This window comes from Pristis pectinata, chromosome 16 (assembly GCF_009764475.1).
Source record: "Pristis pectinata isolate sPriPec2 chromosome 16, sPriPec2.1.pri, whole genome shotgun sequence".
In the NCBI taxonomy this organism is placed as follows: Eukaryota; Metazoa; Chordata; class Chondrichthyes; order Rhinopristiformes; family Pristidae; genus Pristis; species Pristis pectinata.
The window spans coordinates 23227994-23250672 of NC_067420.1; the positions used below are offsets into that span (position 1 = coordinate 23227994).

The 22679-nt window shown below is 39.7% G+C and overlaps 1 protein-coding gene across 2 annotated transcripts; it reads left to right on the forward strand.

Moving 5' to 3' along the window:
- The first annotated feature begins 88 nt into the window (after positions 1 to 88).
- On the forward strand, positions 89 to 19580 carry si:dkey-7k24.5 (somatomedin-B and thrombospondin type-1 domain-containing protein). Of its 2 annotated transcripts, none has more exons than XM_052031281.1 (5): positions 89 to 723; positions 5910 to 6104; positions 11421 to 11499; positions 13940 to 14116; positions 16963 to 19580. In XM_052031281.1, the coding sequence occupies exons 1-5, from the start codon at positions 501 to 503 to the stop codon at positions 17081 to 17083; spliced, it is 795 nt and encodes a 264-aa protein (XP_051887241.1). In that variant the 5' UTR covers positions 89 to 500; the 3' UTR covers positions 17084 to 19580. The 2 variants fall into 2 exon arrangements, with proteins under 2 accessions (XP_051887241.1, XP_051887243.1); XM_052031283.1 differs by having other exon boundaries at positions 92 to 723; positions 16966 to 19579.
- Positions 19581 to 22679: the final 3099 nt, after the last annotated feature.

A 22679-nucleotide genomic window follows, 5' to 3' on the forward strand; every position in this document is an offset into this window, starting at 1 on the left:
GGGCGTGTTCCCAGAAAATTTCGGCGTCCCTAAGTTCCTCCAAGTAAATCTAGCGCGGATTTAAAATGGGAAATACTCCTTACTTTCAGAATGCGCTCAATAATTATTCATCAAAACCCAGCCCATGTCGAGATTGTATCGGTTTCAGTCTGAAACACACCAGACTGATGTGAGGCTAAAGGTCAGCGAGACTGGAACCTGACAGGCTCTCGGCTGAACCAGACTCAGGTTTATTATCACTGACGTTTGTCGTGAAATCTGTTGTTTTTGTGGCAGCGGTACAGTGCAAGACATAAACATTACTATCAGTTACAAAAACGAATAGTGCAGAAGAGGAAAAAGAGGCCGATCTGACTGGGAAATGGAAGCGGCTGTGGATTTGACAGTGGTGCCGCTGCCGATTTATTGCTGAACTGCTGTAAGTTCAGGGAGAGGGAACCGGTTGTGTGTTCACTCAGGAGGGCAACTGGAGGATCCACTGGCGATTTGAATCGATTGAAATGGAGTTGAGAGCCGTGCTTTCAGCCCTAGGATTGGGGTTCGTTTTGTTTGGAGCCGGTGCCGAAGGTGGATGTGTGGACTTTGGAACTTGCTGTAAGGGCAGAGAATCCCAATGTCACACGACCGGCTGGCGACCCGATCGTTCTTACGGAACTTGTTACTGTGACCAGGCTTGTGGACGTACCCTGGATTGCTGTCACGATTACCAACTGGCCTGCCCAGGTAACCGAGTTTTTCCCTCTCTCTTTAATCTTTTAAAACCTTTGCCCGGTCTTTTAATGCAAAATTGTTTTGGTTAAAGAGGATAAGAAATCCCTCCCCGAGCCGAAGAGACGAATGTATTCATGCCATTCCGAATGTTGAAAATCTTTTTATTAATTTGGACGGTTCAAAGTGAAGTTGAACAGTGAGTTATTTTAATTATGGCAGGAAGGTGAATGGAGGCGTTGGAGTGAACAACCACAGTCTAGACCTTGAAATATATATCGAGCTTTCTGCAATAGACATCCACCCATCGTTGGAAAGGATATTACAAGATTTTCGGTTAAATGTTATTGGGGAGCAGTGTAAAATGTGGTAAACGAGAGCGGACTTGTGCTAAAGAAATCCAAACGTCATTCACTCCGGGAAGAAGAGGTCCTTAGAGAAAGCATCGGTCAAATTCTGGCCCAATTAGTCTGAGTTGTTTGCACACAACTGGAGCCGAGATCTAGAGGCGAAAGGAGATTGGTGGGCTCGGTGAACGTACAACCCAGACGGTGCCCGTGTCGATTGTCACAACACTCCCATACCTCACGTCCACCCCACGTATTTCCCTGGGCCGCATTCCCTCTCACATGCCTATTAACCCCCCCCCCCCCCGCCACGCCACCCCACCCCATCCCACCCCACCCCATCCCATCCCTCTACACTGGGCGGTAATTTACAATTGGTCCATCCAACAACACGTTTTGGGGATGTAGGAGGAAATCAGAGCACAGGGGCCACAGGAAGAGGTGCAGACTCCACACAGGCAGCGCTGGGGGGGGGGGGGGGGGGCGGGTGGTGTCAGGATCGAACCCGAGTGTACGGAACTGCAAGGCAGCAGCACTACCTGCTGCGCCACTGCCAGTCGAGACGGACCTCCTTTCACCTTCCATCAGTGGGTCCATAGCGCTGCAGGTCACAGGTACACGTTGGAGCACTGTTTAAATGTAACAAAGGTTTCTGTCTCCGCCACCTTTTCAGGAATACAGTCACGCAACACAGAGACATGCCCTTCAGCCCACAGTCTTCGTGCTGGTCGTAATACTAATTCCATTCCCCAGGTCTCGACCTGTAGTGTTTTATACGGTGACATTTCAACTGATAGTACCTGCCTTCACCAGCCCCACAGGCATCGTCTCTCAGGTTTCAACTGGTTGAAAAAAATCTTTACCAGATCTCTCCTCTCTAAATCATTTCCCCCTTCCTGTAAACTCCTGCCCTTTTGTCATGGACTCTTATTCTCAATGTCCTCATAACTTTGGATAGCTCCATCAGGTCACTCTTCCAGGGATCTTTATCATGTACACCAAGTTTCCTCTGTTCCTTAGTATTTCTGAGGATCTACTAACCATCACGTGGGACCTAACCTTATTTGTTCTTCCAAAATGCACCACATCACAGTTCTCAGGATTAAGTTCCTTCTCCCATTGCTCTACCATTTCACCAACTGATCAATAATATCTTGTAGCCAAAGACTACCCTTACTATGAGCAATACCACCAAACTTTGTCATCTGTAAACTTACTAATCATGCCTCCTACAGTCACATACTGATCATTAATGATAATGACCAACAGCAAAGGTCTCAATACCAATCTCTGTGGCACACCATTGGTCACAGACTGACAACCAAAGAATAACACTTGACCATTCCCTCTTCCTCCTAGGACCCCCTGGCTGTTGGCCCCTCTGCTGGAGGGAATAGGTTCTTCCTCTTAATTTTATACGTCTCAATTAAATCTTCTCTCAGCCTGCTCTGTTTCAAACCAGCTTTGGATCCAATTTGGATGAAATTACTCTGGATCCCATAGGCTGTTACCTTTTGGACCAGTCTCCTATCTGGGACCTTGTCAGTCCTTACTGATGTCTACATCAACTGCATTTCTCTCATTGACACACTTGGTCATCTCCTAGAAAAAAATCAGTCAAATTAGTCAGATGGGCCTCCCCTTCAAAGGCCATGTTAACTATTCCAGATCAATCGCCACCTCTCCAAGTGCAGATTAATACTAGCCCTCACATTTTATTCAATAATTTCCCACCACTGATAGTAGAATCACTGGCCTGTAATTACCTGGTTCATCCCTGCTACCCTTCTTGAACAAAGGCACCATATTTGTGTCCTCCAGCCATATGAATATTTGAAAATTTCAGTCAGAGCTCCATCTTCCTCCTTCCATAACAGCCTGGGATATAATCTCGTCAGGCCCTGGTTTGAGTTCCAGCATGACCTCTGCTCTTATAATCTATGCCTTGGCTAATAAAGGAAAGCATCCTGTATGCCTTTTTAACCACCTTGTTTACCTGTCCTGCTACCTTTGAACATACACTATAAGGTCCCTTGGTTCCTTCTTTGTACTCACCCTTCCATATATTTTCTTGTGTTGTTCCACTTTCCAAAGTGCATACCCCACCCTTTGGTAAAGTATTAACTTTTTTTTAAAGAAGCAACACCAACTAAATTACAAACTGACAATATGAAGCTTTGTCAGCCTGGGTATAATCAGTGAGTGCTTTATGTTTCTCCTGTGAATAATTGTTAGGGTCATCGATAACTGTTTGAGAGCTTTATTGTGAGTTCATTTATTAGTCATTTGGCAATACACATGCAAATGAATGGGAAATAGTAACATCCAATAAAGAACTGCCTTGTTCAATGCTCAGCTGAAAAATATTGGTCGCCTTTTAAACTTATTTGCCAAACTAGTGTTTGTAGGGTAGTATTTTGGGAGCAGATGGAAAGAATTGATCAGCCATTCTCCTGGTGACAGGTGGAAAGGTAGATTCATTAATATCTTACATTTGTGAATAAATAAAATGAGTTTACAGGGGACAAATTTAAAAATAAAAGTGTAAAGCTGATTATAAAAATGACTGGAAATTTCAGAATGAAATAAGGAGAGCTAAGGTATGAACAGAGGCTAAAAGAAATAAAGGAATCCAGAAGTTTATTATAAATGCTGTTAAAAGGACCAACGTGGAGATCTTGTGGAGCCAGGGGGCATTACTGGGGAGTTGAACGAGCATTTTGGATCTGTATTTGCAGGTGAAGAGGTCGCTGCAAATGTAACTGTAGAAGTCAGGGCATGAGAGGTACTGGTTTGGACCAATAATACAGCTGCTTGGTGCATTGGCTCCCCTCATACGTAGGAACCTCAACTGGTCCATAAGTGGAGCATCTTAAATCACTGAAGACTGGAAGCTGCATAGGTTCTGGACCCAATCCTTTCATTTTATTTTGGAATATTGGGACAAATCAGATGTTACATCCATGTATTTTCCTTTTGCGATAAGATGATCTGGGATACCTTGTTGGTGTTAAAGAATTTTACAGACAAACTTAATTTGAACTGTGGAAGTACGGGCAGCATGGGCTAATAAATGAAAGTCAGCACAGATATGTTCAGACTAAATTCTGTTTGACTCAGTCATGTTTTTCAATGAATGGGTTTGATATTGTGATGGTTATATATGTGCATTTCCAGGACCAATGCTCTGTTAAGTATGAACATCTTGGACTTGGCTTTGTAGAACAGAATATTAAAGTTTGTAACTGATGTAAAACTCAGATGTAATAAATAAGTGAGGGGGAAAATGAACAGGTTTTAGGAGGATACAGACCGGTGAAATAAGCAGAAACTTGGTGGATGATTTAACGTCGATAATTCTGAAGTGATATATTTTGGTGGTAAGAGTGAGTAAAGGCAAAATGAGCTAAAAGGTACAATTTTAAAGTTAACAGGGATAGAGAGAGTTGAAGATGCTTGTACCCAAATCTTTTAAAGTGGTAAGCCAAGCTGAATAAAGTTTTATGTCGAGAGTAAAGAAACATTGAAACTATGCTGAATCTTTTTATTGATCGATTAAATCTGTTCAGCTCTGGGCACCTCATTTTCAGAAAAATGTCAAAGGACGGAGAGGACATTTGTGAAGATGATGCAAAGATATGTGGAGATACTGTTGGAAAGTGAGATTACTCTTAGTACAGAGAAGCTTAAGAGGAAATTTGATAGAAGTACTCGTATTCATGAATGGCTTTGACTATGTGAATGAGGAAAAAAAACCTGTAGAATGGTCATTAACTAGAGAGGGCAAAAAGTATAAGGATTGCAATCTGAAAAAGGTGGTGGAAGGGGCTCTCATCAGAGGAACTGCCTTCACGGGACAGCTCTGTTACTGAGCTGGAACTGGCATGAGGGGCCCAGTCACTCTGTGACCCTGTCATGTTGGCAGTGTTTTGAAGGAAAGGTTAATTCAAAAGATGGAGATAGAAATAGGACCATGGAGCAGGGAGAGTGTGGGCTAAAGGGATTGAGTTTCACAATGGGGCAGAGACCAGCAATACACAAAAGGCAGAGGACTGAGCAATGAGAGTGGAAGATGACTGGAGAACCAGATGCACCTGCAAAATCCTTAAATAGCTTTCTAATTCCATGTTGGAAATGCAGATCATCAGAGTAAATGGGTGTGAGTATGGAACAGGATACACCTGAATTTAGAAGGGGTTTAATGGAGGAGATTGACAAGAAGGACTTTGGAGAAAGGGTCCAAAGATGATGATGGTGTCATGTGGGAAGTGATAATTTGATTGTGGTTAGGGTTTAAAATCAAGTAGAATAGAATAAGTACATACTGAGCAAATTTCTAGGAAGGTGCAGTGAAGTTAAAGTCAAAAGAGCAGCAATATGTGGGAGTAAACAGCAGGGCTTTTGTTTTCTCAGTGTGAACATTGGGAAAAGCAATTTTGTCAACTGTTGAACTTAAATTTGTTTGTTTACAACTCTTCACATTTTTTGGTTTATGTGATTCAGTTTTGTACAGGAAGCATACCCTGCTTGGATGATGTCTGGGGGGAACAGAATTTGCATTTCAAAGTCAGTGATCCTTCATTAGATCCTCCCTCCACAGATGCAGCCTGACTTGCTGAGTATCCCCTGCACTTTCTGTTTTTCATTTTAGGCTTCCAGCATTCGCAGTTTTTCCTTATGTTTTTCAACGGGTGAGAATGTTCTTGCTACCTGTGAGTCCATCCCCCAGCATAAATCTATTTTGAAATCAAAAATGATTGGGAAGATATGTGCTTTGGTTAATTTTAAAGAAAAGCTTTGTTTCCCTTTGCATTTCATACCATTATAGCACTCATCTTTCTTTTGATTTATTAGCTGTTTCTTGCAAAGTGACTGAGTGGAGTTTCTGGAGCGGCTGTGCAGAACCATGCAAAAATACTTACCGTGTTCGTCGACGGTACATTGTACAGGAGCCAAAGAATGGTGGTGAGCTTTGTCCTCCCTTAGAGGAAAGAGCTGGATGTGTGGAATATCGTAATGACGGGGACAGAATGTGCAGGCAGTCCCTTGGTATGTTGCATGTTACATTTATTGCTTTAATGCCATTTTTTTTTAAACCTAAGTGACCTCCCTTTCCGGCCTAAGGTCAGTTTTGACTGGGGTTATTCTTGGATGACTTTGATACCAAATTTAATTAAAAAATAGGTGCTTTTCAAGGTGGGTCTTTAAAATGTTTCTTTGATGTGTAGCTTGCTTAAGTAAAATCTTGTAAACATTTACTAAGGCACAATTTATGTATCATAATTGATACGGAGTAGTTAATAATCTTATTTTGGTAACTTTACTATTCTAAATTTGACCTTAGCAGAAAATTGACACACCATATTGTGCCATAAATAAAAACACAGTCTGTGGATGATGATAAGCAATGGCTTAACAATAGATGATCACAATATAATGGGCAAATTGACTTAGCTGTTGAAATAATTGTCTAAATCTCCTGAACCACCACTCGCTGGCTTTTTCTCCTCATCAACTGCTGCAGTACCCATTGTTCAATCTTTGCAGATCTGGCTGAACTCACGATGGAGTTTGACAAACAATTTCATTCCCACATCTTGTGTTGTGATGGTTTATTGGTGCAAATGGGAGGCCATGTGACCACTCTTCCCGCACTGACGACATCTTCATTTCACACCATTGCCGATGTAGAGTTGACTAGTCTTACTTGATGTAGAATTGACTAGAACATGAATACACCAACATCATACTGGTCAGGTACCCAAATAAGTAAAGGTAAACTAAACCAAGCCACTTGGTAGGGTGTACGTTCATCAAGTGCGGGGTTGTTGATGATGCCTCATTACATCTTGATTGGCCATCTGAATCCAAGTGAGAGAAGTTTCCAGTTTTATGACTTCATTGAATAATTTCTCTTTATCTGCATATTTTTACTATAATTCATGTTTTTAGGATTAATACACCCATGGAGTTTTCATCACTCTAAATGTTTCCCCACCAATCCTCCTGCACTTTAACACTGCTGTCATTGACCTCAACCCCTATCTCCACTCCTTAGCAAAACAAACCCACCCTTAAATCAGGCTGGAGTCCCTGTTGCTTTCTAAGGCTTCATTCAAACAGAAGTCTTCTTCCTGGATCACCAGTGGCAGACGAGCTCCATGGGAGCCAGCAATGTGGTGATTGACTGGCTTGAAGGATGCGTGAGTGATTGGAAAGTTGGCTGATTGGCAGCACCTCTGCCAAGCTGGTCATCTTCCAACCAAAGTTGCAGATAAATATCGGGAATTAGGACAGTAACTACCGGTTGGCTGGTCAGATGTTCCAGCCCTGTTTGAAATGAGTTTTATTAGTTTCTCACAAGCTGGTGGGTGGATAAGACTATAACAATGAAAAAATCTCAATTCAAAACAGAGATAAAATGAACGGCAGGAAGGTTAGCCTCAAGTTAATCAGTAAGTTCGTATGGAGGTAATTGTTGGTATGTGCTCTTCCCCTCTGGTCTTGCCCATTATGTGCAATTTGAGAACTTTTTCTGATTTTCAAACCATCCAGCCCCGAGGTAAATTTGTTGACAATACATTTACAATGAATAGTTTCTAAATGTGTGGCCAATTAAACTGTATCAGAATACAAAGTAGTTCAATTGTGTATGGTGTTGAGTGAAACTAAAAGCAGAACATATTTACATCCTTCTTTCTCCTCCCTTGGTCAGCATTTAGGCTGTTCCTTCAACAGACATTACCATCATCACAGGTAGCAAACGTTTTGGACTCATTTGTATTTTGAACATGTTTTAATTTCTGTGGATCTTCCTGCACTGTCTCACCTAATTTCTTTTGCTGTCACTCTGCCAGTGCCCTTGCTGTTGCTTGGAAGTCAGCCAGGTCAGACAACTGCCATTCATACTGAGAAGGAACTGTTCAAAGCTATGCCCAGAGATCATCATGGGTGGCTTCCAAGGTCATTGGCCTTTTCTGCTATGGGAAGATAGCAGTTTTCCAGCAGTTATTGGGTTAGTACTCTGAGGGATCGTGGGCAGACAAATAAAGGCTGCCATAGAGGGAATGCACAACGTCATTTAGTTAGTATTTTGATACAATACTTTGCATTTTAGTTTATAAGTTTGGTTGGGTTAGGGTTAGGGTTATTTTGTATTTATAGTTTGACATTGTAACCAAGGGTACACTGTGATGGATAGCAACAGAGGGAAATTAAGGTGTGGGGCTGTTGATGGACATGGAGTTGAGGTAATATTCACTTTTATCATTGACTGATGACTTGTTCATGGATGACCCGGCCAGAAATTGGTTCCCTGGGTTGTGTCCTCCCTTCCTTCTGAACTTCCTGTTTCTGTTTTTGTAAAAAATATTTTATTTCATTTTAGGGATGAAGATGATTTTACAGGGATAAAAATGTTTTAGGAATTGCAAACGAGGCTAGTATTTGTTTCTCATTCCCAATTTTGCCCTTGAGGAAAGTGCTGCTGACCTGCCTTTTGACCTATTGCTGTCCTTCTGGTGAAGACATTCTCAAAGTGCTGTTGGGTAGCAAGATCCAGAATTTAGATCATGCAACAATGAAAGATCAGTAACATATTTCCAAGTCAGGATGGTGCGTGATTTGGAAGGGAACCTGCAGGTGAATTCTGTCCTTATCTAAGTGGTAAGGGATTGTCAGTTTGGGATGTGCTGTTGGAGAGGCCTGGTTGAAGAACTGCAGTGCACTTTGCAGATAGCACACATTGGAATCACTGTGCATCAGTGGTGGAGGCAATGAATATTTAAGGTAGCTGATGGCTTGCCAATCAAGAGGGCTGTTTTCTCCAGTTGGTGTTGAGCTTGTTGAGAATTGTTGGCATTGCTCTTATCTCCACTGCACAAGTGGAGACTATTCCATCAAACTTTAGACTTGTGCCATGCAGATGGAGGAAAAGTCTTCGGGTGTCAGGGTGTGAGCTGCTTGCCGTGGGATATCCAGCATCCGACTTGCTCTGGTAACAATGGTATTTATATGCCTGGTACAATTATATTCCTGGTTAATGGTAGGAATTTGGGAATGGTTGCACTAATTAATGTCAAATGTAGGTGGTTAGACTCTCTTTTGTTAGAGAGAATACTGCCTGAAACTTTTGTGGCATGAATCTCACTTGCCATTTACCAGGCCATGCCTGAATGTTGTCTAGGTCTTGCTGCATGCAGGGATGAGCTGCTTCATTTGTTAGGGAGTTGCAAATGCAATCAAGCATTATGTGATCATCAATGAATATCCCAATTTCTGACCTTTTGATGGAAGAAAGGTCATTGATGAAACAACTGAAGATGTTTGGGACCAGAACACAGCTCTGAGGAATTCCTCCAGTGATTATCTGAGGCTATGATAATTGACCTCTAACAACCACAATAATTTCCTTTTGTGTGGAGAAAGATTCCAAGAATGGTGACACGGTAGTGTAGTGGTTGGCATAACACTATTACAGCGCCAGTGATCGGGGTTCAATTTCCACCGCTGTCTGTAAGGAATTTGTACGTTCTCCCCGTGACTGTGTGGGTTTCCTCCGGGTGCTCCGGTTTTCTCCCATGTTCCAAAGATGTACGGGTTAGTAGGTCAACATGGGTGGTATGGGCTCGTTGGTCTGGAAGGGCCTGTTACCGTGCTGTATAAATAAAGGTTTACTTAAAGTTTAAAAAAAATTTAAAACTGGAATGTTTTCAGCTTGATGTCCATTTACCAGAGTGCCTTGATATCACACTCAGTCAAATGCTGTCTCGATATCAAGAACAATCATTCTCACCTCACCTCTTGAATTCAGCTCTTTGGTTTGTGTTTTGACCATGGCTGCTATGGAGTCTGGAGTAGTGTTGACATAGCCCAATCATTGCATTGGTGAGTAGGCATTAGTAAGTAGGTGCTGTGGTCTCCTGTAGAATGAAGGCATTGTGATTGCAGGCTTGATACTTGGCGTTGACCAGTGTTAATGGATGGCATGCAGGATCCTTTTCTGTTGTGGTATGTCTGTACCGGACTTGAGTCCACAAAGAGAAATGCTAACAGTCAAGGATGATTTGCACCACGGAGGACCACAGTCCTTGTGAAGGTTTGTGCTTTCTCCACCTACTCAGCAGCAAGATGGAATGAATAGAGAGCTTCAGTGACCTCCCAATTGCAACAGATTCTCTTTTGGCAGCTACTCTTGCTTGTCTTATTCTCTGCTCGTTCTATTAACCAAGATGCTTTGAAAAGAGAAATAATACTAACCACCCAAATCTGGGGGTCATTAGTGCAGCCATCTACTGTACATTTTTAGCATCCTGATCTGTAGCTTCACAATGGCTCCAGGTGTGAATGCACCAACACTGTCATCAATATGGCAGTCAGTGTGTCTTATACTACAACTGTGCATCTGCTTAACAGTGCCATATCTGAACAGACTATGGAATCTGCACGTTAGCACTGAATTTTGGGTCTATTATCTACCAAGAAATTTTATGTGTAAAAATTAATTAGTCTTCAGAAAACATTCCTTCTCATATATGCATTTTTTTCTTACTTTCTTAAAAAAAGTCCTGCTGGCTTTTGAGAAATTTAGTCCAACAAAAGTAGCTTACAAGATGTGCCAAGGGTTGATGCTGAGTCTTCTCATGTTACAGAAATAACATCACAGGATCTTCAAGATATGGGCCAAGTTGCACAATTTCCACACACTGTGAATCATACGTTGGCCTGGATTTTACGGTAGTGATATTAGTGAGTGCTCACAGTGGTTAATATCATTCAGTGATCATACATGGCATTTATATGCACTGGTCAATGAATTTTGCTCAAAGTCACAGCTGGCTGGAGTTAATTTTTAGTCAGCTTTACCTGTCTACAATAAATAAAAAGCAAAGATCCAGAGGTCTCCATTTTTGTCAGATTCCCATATAATGATATGTTCTCTGCTACTATGGGAAGCAGTGTGTTCTATTTATCTGGCATTATAAAATTTATCAGGTTTAGGCATTTTTATTGACTCTGAATTTAATGCGTTACATAATTCCTGCTGCAGCTTTAGTTCCTATGCAAATGCACCCAAGATCTCCAGTTGAGTGACAGTACAAAATACCATATGGTTCAAACAGCTGCACAGGACAACTTTGCATCCTTTTCTTGAAGATCAACTTCATTGCTTTGATCTTATAATGTAACTGGAACTTTTTTATTATATCTTTTGATCACATTCATTTAAATGCATTTCCTCTTCCATCAGTGGAAATCTGTGTGTTGCTAAGAAGTACAAACCTTTTATTGTTTGTATTGGCAAGTTTGGACATCTGCCTAGTGTTGTCACTCATGATCTACATCTTTGTGGTTTAATGTGCACAGTCCCGGCGTTAATTACCACAGGGGGATATGGAAAAGCTCGGAGAAAGCGAGATGCTTCCATTGGATCCCAGGAGCCAGGGTAAGCACAAGGTCACAAACATGTCAGCTACTGTGAAATGAGATTTATTAACATGTAAGCACTTCAACTAAAACTTGCAAAGCTTGAATAAAGAAGATGATTTTTTAAAAAAATGTGAATATTGTATAATGTTACAGCAAGTAGTAATTAATTTTCAATGAAGAGCTTTTAAATAAAATTTGTGAATAAAGCAAATCAAATTATCAATGTTTATGATTGAAATGGCAACATAAATTCAATGACTGTGCCCTGTCATGAGCAATGTTTAAAGAGAAATGTGGGTTGGATAATCATTTTATAACTTTTTAGTTTCATGGTATGGCTCTAATGGGGATGATGCAACACTGAAATTTTGCCAGAATAACATAAAGTAGAAATAAACTACTAATTAATGACATCAAAGCAACCAGAAAAAAATGGGGTAGGCTGTTTAGGGCTGAAATGTTGAATAAACTGCTTACTCAGAAGGTGTTGCAATTTTGGAATTGTCAAAGGCCGAAGGAACTTCAGTCAATTGCATTCAATAGATGCCTGGATACTAGAGGAATTAAAGGATGTGAGAACAGGTAACTTGTGTTGAGGTAGAAAATCAGCTATGGTGGATGGTGGAGCAGGCTCGAGCAGCTGATTGGCCTCCTCTTGCTCCTGTTCCTTATGTCTTATGTTCTTATGATACAAATTGGAACAATGATCACATGTATGATGTAAATTTTTCTTTAACATCCACCAGATTGAGAATGCTCTTTTGTGGCTAAATACCAGCACATCATTACATAATTATTTATAAAAGCATAAAAATGATGAGTGTAGATTTAAATTCTGTGGAGACTTTAAATCTCATTTCTATGATATGGACTTAGTAATGTTCTGTAAGATGTACATGACGTGTATTAGACTCCCAACCAAATGTTATTCTACAGTGATTCAGATTAGGTCATGTATACCTCAGCCTGTCCAAAAGCTACAGTTCTATGAAGGGATCAGAATTCTGTAGGACAATTCACTAAATATTGTAACTGGTTTTGTAATGCAAAGATATTGCAATGTCTTTAAGTTTAGCAAACTCAATTTATTTTCTGAAACAATTGGGATGAACCATGAACTGTGAATTTTAAAGGATAGAGACCTCTTTTTCTGTAGAAGTGATTCCTGTTGAGTGGGATCGGGAACTGAAGGAGCAGGTGGAATAACTTCTTGAAGCTTTAGTGGCAGTATAGCTGAACAATACACAGTAACTGTCTGGGGTGCTGTTGAATCCAGTTTCCGTCAAAGAAATTCCCCCCATTAGCCTTATACCTTTGTATGTAGTATTTTAAATTAAAGGAACAACTTGTCAAATTTTTTTATCGATAGATTATTATTATGTAAATGAAACAACTTTGAAATGCGATCAATATATGGAGGTCTTGCATTTGATTACAGGCCTGAAATAAGATTGGATTGGGAGGTGGGGTGGGTCAGGAAGGTGGTGTGAAAGGGGGACGAAATCTAACTTACAAATGTTAGGGATCTATGACCTGGTTCCTGACATTTATCGGGAGATATAATTTTCTGGACTAGCCTCAGTTGATCACTGGAGTTTAGGAGATTGAGGAGGATGTTATAGAACCCTATAAAATTCCAACAGAACTAGACAGACTGCCTTTAGGTGGGATGCTCTGGACGGCAGGTGTGTCCAGAACAGGGGTCACAGGCCCAGGTTACAGGGTAAGTCATTTAGAACTGAGATCAGGAGAAATCTCTTCTCCAGATGACATTGAACCTGTGACATTCTCTATCACAGAAGGGTGTGGAGACCAGTCATTAAAAATATTGAAGAAGAAGTGAGCTATATTCTTAATGTTAAAGGGATCAAGGAGTATGGGGACAGAATGAGTACAGTACTGAAATGGAAGATCAGCCATGATCATATTGAATGGTGGAGCCGAAGGGCATATTCCTGCTTTTTTTATTATGTTTCTATAGTCACTTTCACAAAATGAGCATTGGACCTGTTGCCTTGAAGCGTAGCCTGTGTTTAATGACCATTTAGTTCTATCAGCTAGCTAACTGATTCCCCAGGAATAATGCTGGGGAGTTTGGTTGTACTGTTGATTATTGTAGCAGCTGCTTCAGAAGATAATTAGCATTTCAAAAAAGGTCAATAAATTTTGACACAGAAGGTCATTCAACCCCATGAGCAAGAGTATGTGCTATTTTAATTAGAGCTACCCATCTTAATCCCATTAATTTATTCCTTTTATCCTTTTAAATTCTATCCAACTATTCAACCAATTCTACATTAATTATAATAGTATGTTCCATAGTGGCCAGATGGCAAAGCAAGTTCTTCTAATAACTATTCACAGTCTATAACTTATATTCATTTGAGTTTACTTTTGATTTTGTATTACATTTACTGGTGCATTTTATCAAATAAGTGTTTTTCCTTTCATCATAGGTATTGTGTGGAATTCCAAGTAAAATCATTGACTCAGAATTGTTTGATTGAAAACCGTCCTCATGCTAGGTGGATGCAGTACCTTCGACCAGGCTTCACTGTTTGTGTGGAATGTCAGCCTCCTGCCCTGAACTCTGGCTTCCAGAGATGCTATGGTGATGGTGGAGAAACTGAAAGGCAAGCCACTGTATTTAGTTTTGTATTGCTGGCCAATAATTACCTGTGATAGATGACAGATTTTGTTGGCAGCCTGTTTGTAGCTCCCACATCTGTTGAGTCCACTGTTACTTTGAGTAGCACTTTCCTCCATGAAGCCCATTTCATCCTGGTTGCCAAGGCCCTGTGTAGCGGAGCATCTCTTCGACATGAATGGCTTCAAGTGGCAGAGACTGAACAAGGTCTGCCCATAAAAAATGTTGAATGAAGAAAAATTATCAGCTAAGTCATGCCTCTGGCTAAACACTGATCAGAAGTGTTAAAGAATTGAGTGTTAATGTCTCTGACATTCAAAAACTCTTAAAACATCAGTTTTTTAAAAACTAATTTTAAAAATAAAAGAATTAAACAATTAAATACACATTAATAAAAATAATTAATTGAAAAGATGTAAATAACCTGAAACTTGCCTCTCCTGCCTTTCAACTATTTCTCTCCTTTGAAATGAATGGAATCACTGAACCTGTATCAGACCTAACCTGGTACTGGTTCAGTGAAGTGCAGGAAGCTGGTGCTCCTTGGAGTGCAACATTGGGGCATAGTCAGGAAACTGCTGGTGAGCACCTATTGGGAAATTTGGAACTTCCATGTTTTGCATGCTTGGGAATGATCCCAGCCCATTATTCCCAAAAGTGCCTGGATATGTTTGAATGAAAAAGTCTAATTGTAAATAAGCCTATCGTTACACATTCATAGTCAGAAGCATCACCAGGAATTCAATACAAATGAAGACTGATATTAAGAAAGTAATCCTGACTATGTGCAACATCAATTTGGCTTGCCAGGAGAGAAACATGATGGTTAGCAAAGCTCTGAAAATTCTGCAGGGTAAAGTTAACATGGGTTTCAGCCTTGTTAGAGTATCATTTTCCTTAAGACCAGCCTCTTTATAATCCTCCTCAGTCAAGTACAGTGCTCATCACATGCACAGGTTGCTCGATTGTAGCTTAGGTGTGTATCAGCTCTCCCATAGGAGCAAGCAGTCTAGACTGTCCATTAAAGCCATTTAGGTGTAAGTATATGGTTGGGATAGGGAGGTGATATGGGTGGTAGGGGTTCTGCATTTTGCTGTTTTCCCTCTCATCCCTCCCTCAGAGCTATGGTAGGCAAATAAACAAATGCTTGTGGAAATCACCCCTGCCATAAACAAGTGTTGAATTATCATGTTCCTTAATATCGATTTAAAATCCAATTCCTCCAAACAGCAGTTGATCTTTTGTGGGCCCTGTTCACTCTCTAATTACTCTTTTGCCCTTAATATACTTGTAGAATCTCTTTAGATTCTACTTTACCTTATCTGTCAAAGCTACCTCATGTCCCCTTCAACACACACAAAATGCTGGAGGAACTCAGCAGGTCAGGCAGCATCTATGGAAGGAAATAAACAGTTGATGCTTTGGGTCGAGACCCTTCATCAGGACTGGAGAGCAAGAGGGCAGAAGCCAGAATAAAAAGGTAGGGGGGAGGGGGATGAGCTAGGTGATAGGTCAGCCAAGGTGAGAGGGGGAAGGTAGGTTGGTGGGGGAGGGGGAATGAAAGGGAATGATGTGAGAAGCTGGGAGGTGATGGGTGGAAGAGGCAAAGGGCTGAAGAAGAAGAAATCTGGTAGGAGAAGACAGTAGACCATGGAATAAAAAGTAGGAAGTGGTGAACCAGGGGGAGGTGATGGGCAGGTCTTGAGGGTGGGGGAGGGGAAAGAAAAGGGGTTAGAGGGCCACGGGAATGAGGGAAAACAAAAAGGGGGGAAGGGGGGAAAACCAAGGGGAGGGGTTACTGGAAGTTAGAGAAATCAATGTTGAGGCCGTCAGGTTGGAGACTACTAAAACGGAATATGAGGTGTTGCTCCTCCAACCTGTGTCTGGCCTCAAGGTGGCAGTAGAGGAGGCCATGGATAGACACGTCAGGAATAAGAAGTGGAATTGAAGTGACTGGCCACTGGGAGATCCTGGCTGTTGTGGCGGCCGGAGTGAAGGTACTTGAATTTGCTCCAGATTCCAACATTTGCAGAGCCTCTTGTGTCTTGTGTCCCCATTTTGCCTTCCTAATTTCCCTCTTAAGTGTACTCCTACACCCTCTATACTCCTTAAGGGATTCACAATCCCAGCTGCCTGTACCTGATATATGCCTCTTTTTTACTTTAGCAGAGTCTCAATCTTGGATCTGTTGTCATTCAGGGTTCCCTAATCTTGCCAGCCTTGTCCTTCCCTCTAACAGGAACATGCTGGCCCTGAGCTCTTGCTATCTCACTTTTAAAATCCTCCCACTTGCCAGACATCCCTTTACTTGCAAACAACCTCCCCCAATCAACTTTTGAAAGTTTCTGTCTACTACCATCGAAATTGGCCTTACCCCAATTTAGGACTTTAACATTTGGCTAGTGCAGTGTTCAGTGTAAACACAATAGTTATTCCAGATTTGTATGTTAAAACAAAGCTGTATAATATTTCAACATAAAATACAGCCAATATTAGGATTCTGAAATAGAAACTGAAAGAGCTGGAAATGGAAAGTCACTCAGCATTTGTGGAGTGGGAAATAGAATTAATGTTTCAGAACAGGTCTGATGTAAGGTCATCACCTTGAGATGTTATACTTGTCCCTGTCTCTGCAGACACTATGTAATATCTCTATTGAGAAAGTTCCTACATTTAACAAAATTCCCTCAATATTTCAAGCAAAGAATTAACATGCTGAAATAGTAAATCTATTTTCTTTGGAGATATCTTTCATACAGACTAGTGCAAATTGCAGACTGTGGTCATTACTGTGTACACGGAATTGCTAAAATGTGTGTGTTGTATCTCCAGCAGGAACCAGATTCTACAGTGGTATGCAGTTGGTAATCCTCACTGCAGAGGAACATGGAAATGGATTCGACAAATGGAATCATGCTCTTGTCCTTTAGTCCACAGTTTTTTATTTATTTGAAGTAACTCATCTGGTCCATGAACACATTCTTCTGATTAACACTTGCACGGACACCAGAAGTTAGGAACTTTATTCAAACTACACGAAGACTAAGTATAAGATATATTCTGAACACTACAGTAAGAATATGAAGGAATGTCTGAAATGTTACCTTCTGGAAATGGTTTTATTTTCCAGAATTTTTAAATCTTATTTCATCATTGTGGGATTAAAACAATCCTCATTCACCCTTTGAGAATAATGAAACTTCAAAATGAAATTACAGCTTTTAAACTGAACAAAAGTACCAGTATTTAGACATCTTTTTATAGGTTCTATTTTGATTGTTGAAGAGTGATTGATTTCCTTCAAATTTTACACCTTGTACAGTTATTACTCACACATATTTAATAGGCATATCTGGTGTGTAATATCTCTTTAAAGAGATGGGGAAAATTTCTTTCACTGAACGTGAAAGTCCATTTTTGGTTGGAAAGCATTTCAGTATGTGCAGGTAATCAACGATTTGAGAAATACTCATTCCTGCACAGCTTACTGAATTTTTCATTACTGTTAAGGTGAATTATATAATTAATTTGTGACTTACCTTAGAAAAAAATAAACTTAAGATTGAAATCTTGAGATGAATTAAGCAAATGGGAGAACTGAGGAGATTGTTGCATGCATAAAATAAATTGTAAGTTTCTCTTAATATAGTTTGAAATTAAGATTTTATAGATGGCTTTTAAAAAATAAACTAGTTAACACATTTTTGTTTAAGTGGACAAATGTATCTCTACGTTCAAACCATTTCACCCCATAACAAGACCATTGACTTCTACCTCTGCGATGTTGCTGGCTTTTTTTCCATCACTGTCACTGTCACACACTCTCAGCTATGTCACACTTAGACTTCTTCTGACTTCCATGCAACATAAACTGTAACTCCTTGTGTTTTCAATGAACTATACAGTATTCTGGTCACTTCTGGTTATTATCGCTGCTGTCTTTGCCAATCACCATGATTTACCTGTTGCTTTGTGCATTGGCTTCAAAATTCTCCTTATTTCACACATGTATCTCATGGCCTCTGTTGCAACCACTTGGAGCTGTAACTTTCTGTTTCACCTTCTGATCATCCAACTTGGATATAATATGTATTTTCTTGTTCTCGCTTGCAATCTTTACTATACACATCTATCATCATTTCCTACTTTCAAACCTTTTAATCATCTTCATTGACTTTGCATGAGGTCTTCCCACTAACCTCAGTATGGATGTGGTCTCACAACTTTGCATTGTGGAACATATTTCTAATTTAAAGTGTTATAATGATCTGAAACCTATATCTTTGATTTATAAAATTGTTGCTAAAAATATACCTGCAGATTTTTATATCTCCTGCCATTTCTGTTAACTCAGTGCGGTCCTATGTCTAGTTTTCTGTCTTTTATTTCTATGGAAAGCATTTTTGGTCAAACTCAGTAATATTTATTTCTGAGGAAATGTGTGGTTCCTTCCAGAGTGTTTATAGAACATGTCAGGAGCTATGGAGGAGAATGCTGTTCATTATCAATTCTCTCTTAGGAGTGACGGTATGGCTCAATGCAGTCTAAATTCTGACTGACAGCATGAAATTAACTATCTACAATTAAGACCATAGTTCCCACATAATCAAGTTAATTTTGTCAATTTATTCAAACTTATTATTAAGATAACATATAAATATTCTTAATAACAATTACCTTCTTTCCTCTGCTTATTAATAGCTCCTGAATTAATTTTCAATTATTCTTGATATAATTTTTGTATTGGAATAATGGACCAAAATAATAGTCTTTGGTATGTGTATTTGGCCCATTTCTAAAAATAACGTATTGATTTTACTACTGGTTCGGTGTACCTGCCTATTAGAAGTGATAGGACCATAGAAATTATTTTTTATTTATAGGTGTATGCACAGTGGCTATCCATTGCACTGCCTTCAAGCATTCACTTTCATTTTATTTGGACAACTCTAGCTTAAATTCATTCCTCAGGTAAGTCCTTTGCTCTGTGGATACAAGTCATCACTGATACTAGAAACTCACATACCTAAGTCATTTTTTTTCCTTAATGGATGGTTAGCAGTTAACTTATTTGGTAAGCTGCTCATTAACTTTTCTGGATAAAATCTTACATGAGCTTTAACAGCCTTTGGAATGTGTATATGGCCCACCTCTAAAAATTTACTTCTCATGTGCAAGAAATCGCCTGTTCAATGTCATTGGTGGATTTTATAATGAAATAATTGATTAAGTCTCAAAGTGAAACCTTGTGAAAATAAAAACAAATTGTTAGTAGTAACCATTCATAAAATTGAGCAGCTATTAAGCATGGTCCATTTAAACTAATTTCAAAATCAATAAGAATTTTTTTGTTGGGTGATTTGCTGTGAATCAAGTCCCAATGTTTTAACCCAAGCATATCAATAAAGTAAGAGAGCATCTATCAACTATGTTTATTGCTGCATCTATATACAAATAAAAAAATTGTTCATTAACAGTGAAAACCAGTGTCGGTAAATATATAAAACTTATTCTTCTTGTTGCCAGGATTGAGTGGTTATGAAGGTGACTGTTGACTTAAGTTTAATCTGCAGGAGAAGGCTAAATGAGATCAAACATATATTGAAAGACGTGAATAGTTTTGAAAAAGGAAGTAATAAAAGATTTTTATTATTGATTGGAGATTGAGTACAATGAGGTATAAACTGAGTATCCCTTTTCTGAATTCTACCATGGGAAGTGGACTTTGTTGACAAGACCAGCATTTATTGCCTGTCATCAATTACTCTTGAGAAGATGTGATCAATTGCCAACTTAACCCATTGTGCTGAAGATGCTCCTGCAGTGTGAAAGTTACAAGGTTTTGAGTGAGTAACAGTGAAGTAAAATCAATATATTTCCAAAAGATGTGAGACATGGAGGAGGATTTTATAAGTAGTGCTGCTCTCGTGTTGGGTTTCTTTGTAGGTGGTCGAGATGGTGGGTGGTTGTTTGAGTTTTCTCAGTACATCTGGTCAATGCTGAGCACCGTAACAATGTTGAGTCAGAGGTAGAATGAATGCTTAAGATGTTGGAAAGGGCACTAATTATTGGACTGCTTTATCTTGGAAGTACTTGTGGTCTGTTAGAGCTATATTCATCCAGACAAGTGATATTCCAGTGGGAGCACACTTGTCTGGCTGTATTCTTAAATTTCTGGTTATACTTCGAGAATCACCAGCAACGACGTCTCAGCACTGCTACCCTGGTATCCTCAAGTACCTGTCTTCAGTGCCCTCCTATTTATTATTTATATACTGCCCCTTCATGGCATTATTTAGGAACTTGATATCAGCTTCCCACTGCCTCTCTTGATACTTTTATTTACTGCAAGTTATCGAACTGCTTGTCCAACTACCAATAGTAGATGAACATATATTTGTTGCAAATGAAACATTGGGAAGATCAAAGTGATCAACATTAACCTCCATCACAACCTCTGTTTCTTAGCTACCAACCCTCTCTCTTCAGAAACTCTGAAGTCAGACCAAACCGTTTGCTACCTTGGTATATTTGACCCTGTGATGAGTTTCAGATCAAATGTCCATGTTATCATTTCAACATCCACAACATTGCTCAGCTCTGCTTTATGTGAACTTATCAGCTGCAGAAGCCATCATTCATCCCCATTTTACCTCTCTGATTTGCCATTCCCAATTCACGCCTGGTCAGTATTTCTCTCATTCCACTCTTCATATACAAGAGGTTATTCAAAACTCTGCTGCCCATGTTCTAAGTCACAGCAGGTCCTGTTCACCCATCACTCCTCTCTTTGTTCACCTTCAGTGACTCCTGGTTAACTGACAATTTCATGTTAAAATTCTTTTTTAAATTTCCCCTTCCTCTTTCCTCATTATCTCTCTAGACTCTTCAAGTTAATTGTGAGTTAACTCTGCTTTTTCATTTCTTACCTCTCGGTTATCTTTAATTCAATCTCTGCACCAGTGGAGGCTTTTCCTTCACCTGCCAATGCCGAAACTTTGGAATTCCCTGTCTAGTCCTATCCACCTTCTTTCTTCCTTTATATCTTACCTCTAGGATCAAGTATTTGCTATTACACCAACATGTGTGGCTCAGCATCAAATTTTGTTTGATAGATTCCCATGAAATGTGATGGGATGCATTTCTATGTGAAAAGTGGCATATATGCACAAGTTGTTGTTCTTGTTAGGTATTCCATTGCATTTTTGACTTGTGCCTTAAGGCAATGGGGAGGGTTACAGAGAGCAAAGAAATGATGTGGGAGCAGTTCAAGCATGAATTTTCTGTTCTCAATCATCCTCTCGATATTTACACTTCCTCCAGACAGATTAGCTGTCATTATCAAGTCTTCACATCCTCTCTCAGCTAACACCAGGAGGTGCCAATTATTTTCTCTTGGTTCGCACCCAATCACAGAATTGCCTTTTATGGTCTCCACCCTTCCCCCTTCTCTGCAACTTAAAGGTTGCAAATTGTCTAATTTTTCCTGATGGGAGGTTATCGATTTGAAACATTAACCTTATTTTTCACTCACAGCTGTTGCCTGACCTGCCAAGTATTTCCAGGATTTTCTTGTATATATTCAAGCATCAGCAAACTTCTCTTTGTCACCTAAAAGACAGGAACCGTCCAATAACATTTCCCCAATTTGTTCAATTTGATTAGGGCAATATTCAAAAGAAAAGATAAATTACTTCAAAACTCCTGCCAGTAATTTTGCAGGAGAAAACTTGGAATTTTTTTGGCCTGAGGATGATGTGAGAATCTGCAAGGTGTTTTTTCACAACCTTGTTGTCCTGAGTTTTCTGACTACAGAGCTGACAGAACTGTACATGTTCACCTTGAATCAGACAGCAACTCTGGGATTTCCACCCACGTACAGTTTGATACAGAAATCTTGAGGTTTTTATCAGAGATTCAGTTCACCTCTGCAGGTTGCATGGTTTTGCAAGCTACACCAATATACATTGAGGTATATAACTATAAGTAACACAATGGGCATTTTAAATCACCAGTATATTTTACACTGAAGTCAATGAAAAGAATTATTGAATGGAGTGTAAAATGAGCTCTAGATTTCCATTCACCTGTTTTGCTTTAATGAACAAGATGAATTTCAGACACTTTGTTTGAGCCTTATTTACACGAGAACATTCTGGTTCCAGGCTGCCTTATGGCTTCTTAGTTAATTTGTTAAAGCAAAGTCAAAATTTTGATGTAAGGCTTGACTTGTATCTGATTCCTGAATTTATTTCAAGAATGCAGAACCGTAAAATCTTATCAAAAATCAAAGTAGCTGAATAAAATCAAAATAATCTGAAATAAAAACAGAGATGCTGGAAACTCTCAGCGGGTCAGGCAGCATCTGTTGATAAAGGAACAGTCCAATGTTTCAAATGAAAGATTTTATCATCAGTTCTGAGTGTTTCCAATAAAGTGATTTTCTCTGACTTATTTGAAGCAGTGGTGTGGTATGGAGATAGATGGAGATCTTCAGTGGCATTTCATATGAAGCCTTATAAGGAATAGGTATAATCCCAATAATCTTC

Coding starts and splice junctions, on each gene's coding strand:
- si:dkey-7k24.5 (XM_052031281.1), top strand. CDS start 501: ATGGAGTTGAGAGCCGTGCTTTCAGCCCTAGGATTGGGGTTCGTTTTG. Junction 6,105..11,420: donor AATGTGCAGGCAGTCCCTTG/GTATGTTGCATG, acceptor TAATGTGCACAG/TCCCGGCGTTAATTACCACA. Junction 11,500..13,939: donor ATTGGATCCCAGGAGCCAGG/GTAAGCACAAGG, acceptor CTTTCATCATAG/GTATTGTGTGGAATTCCAAG.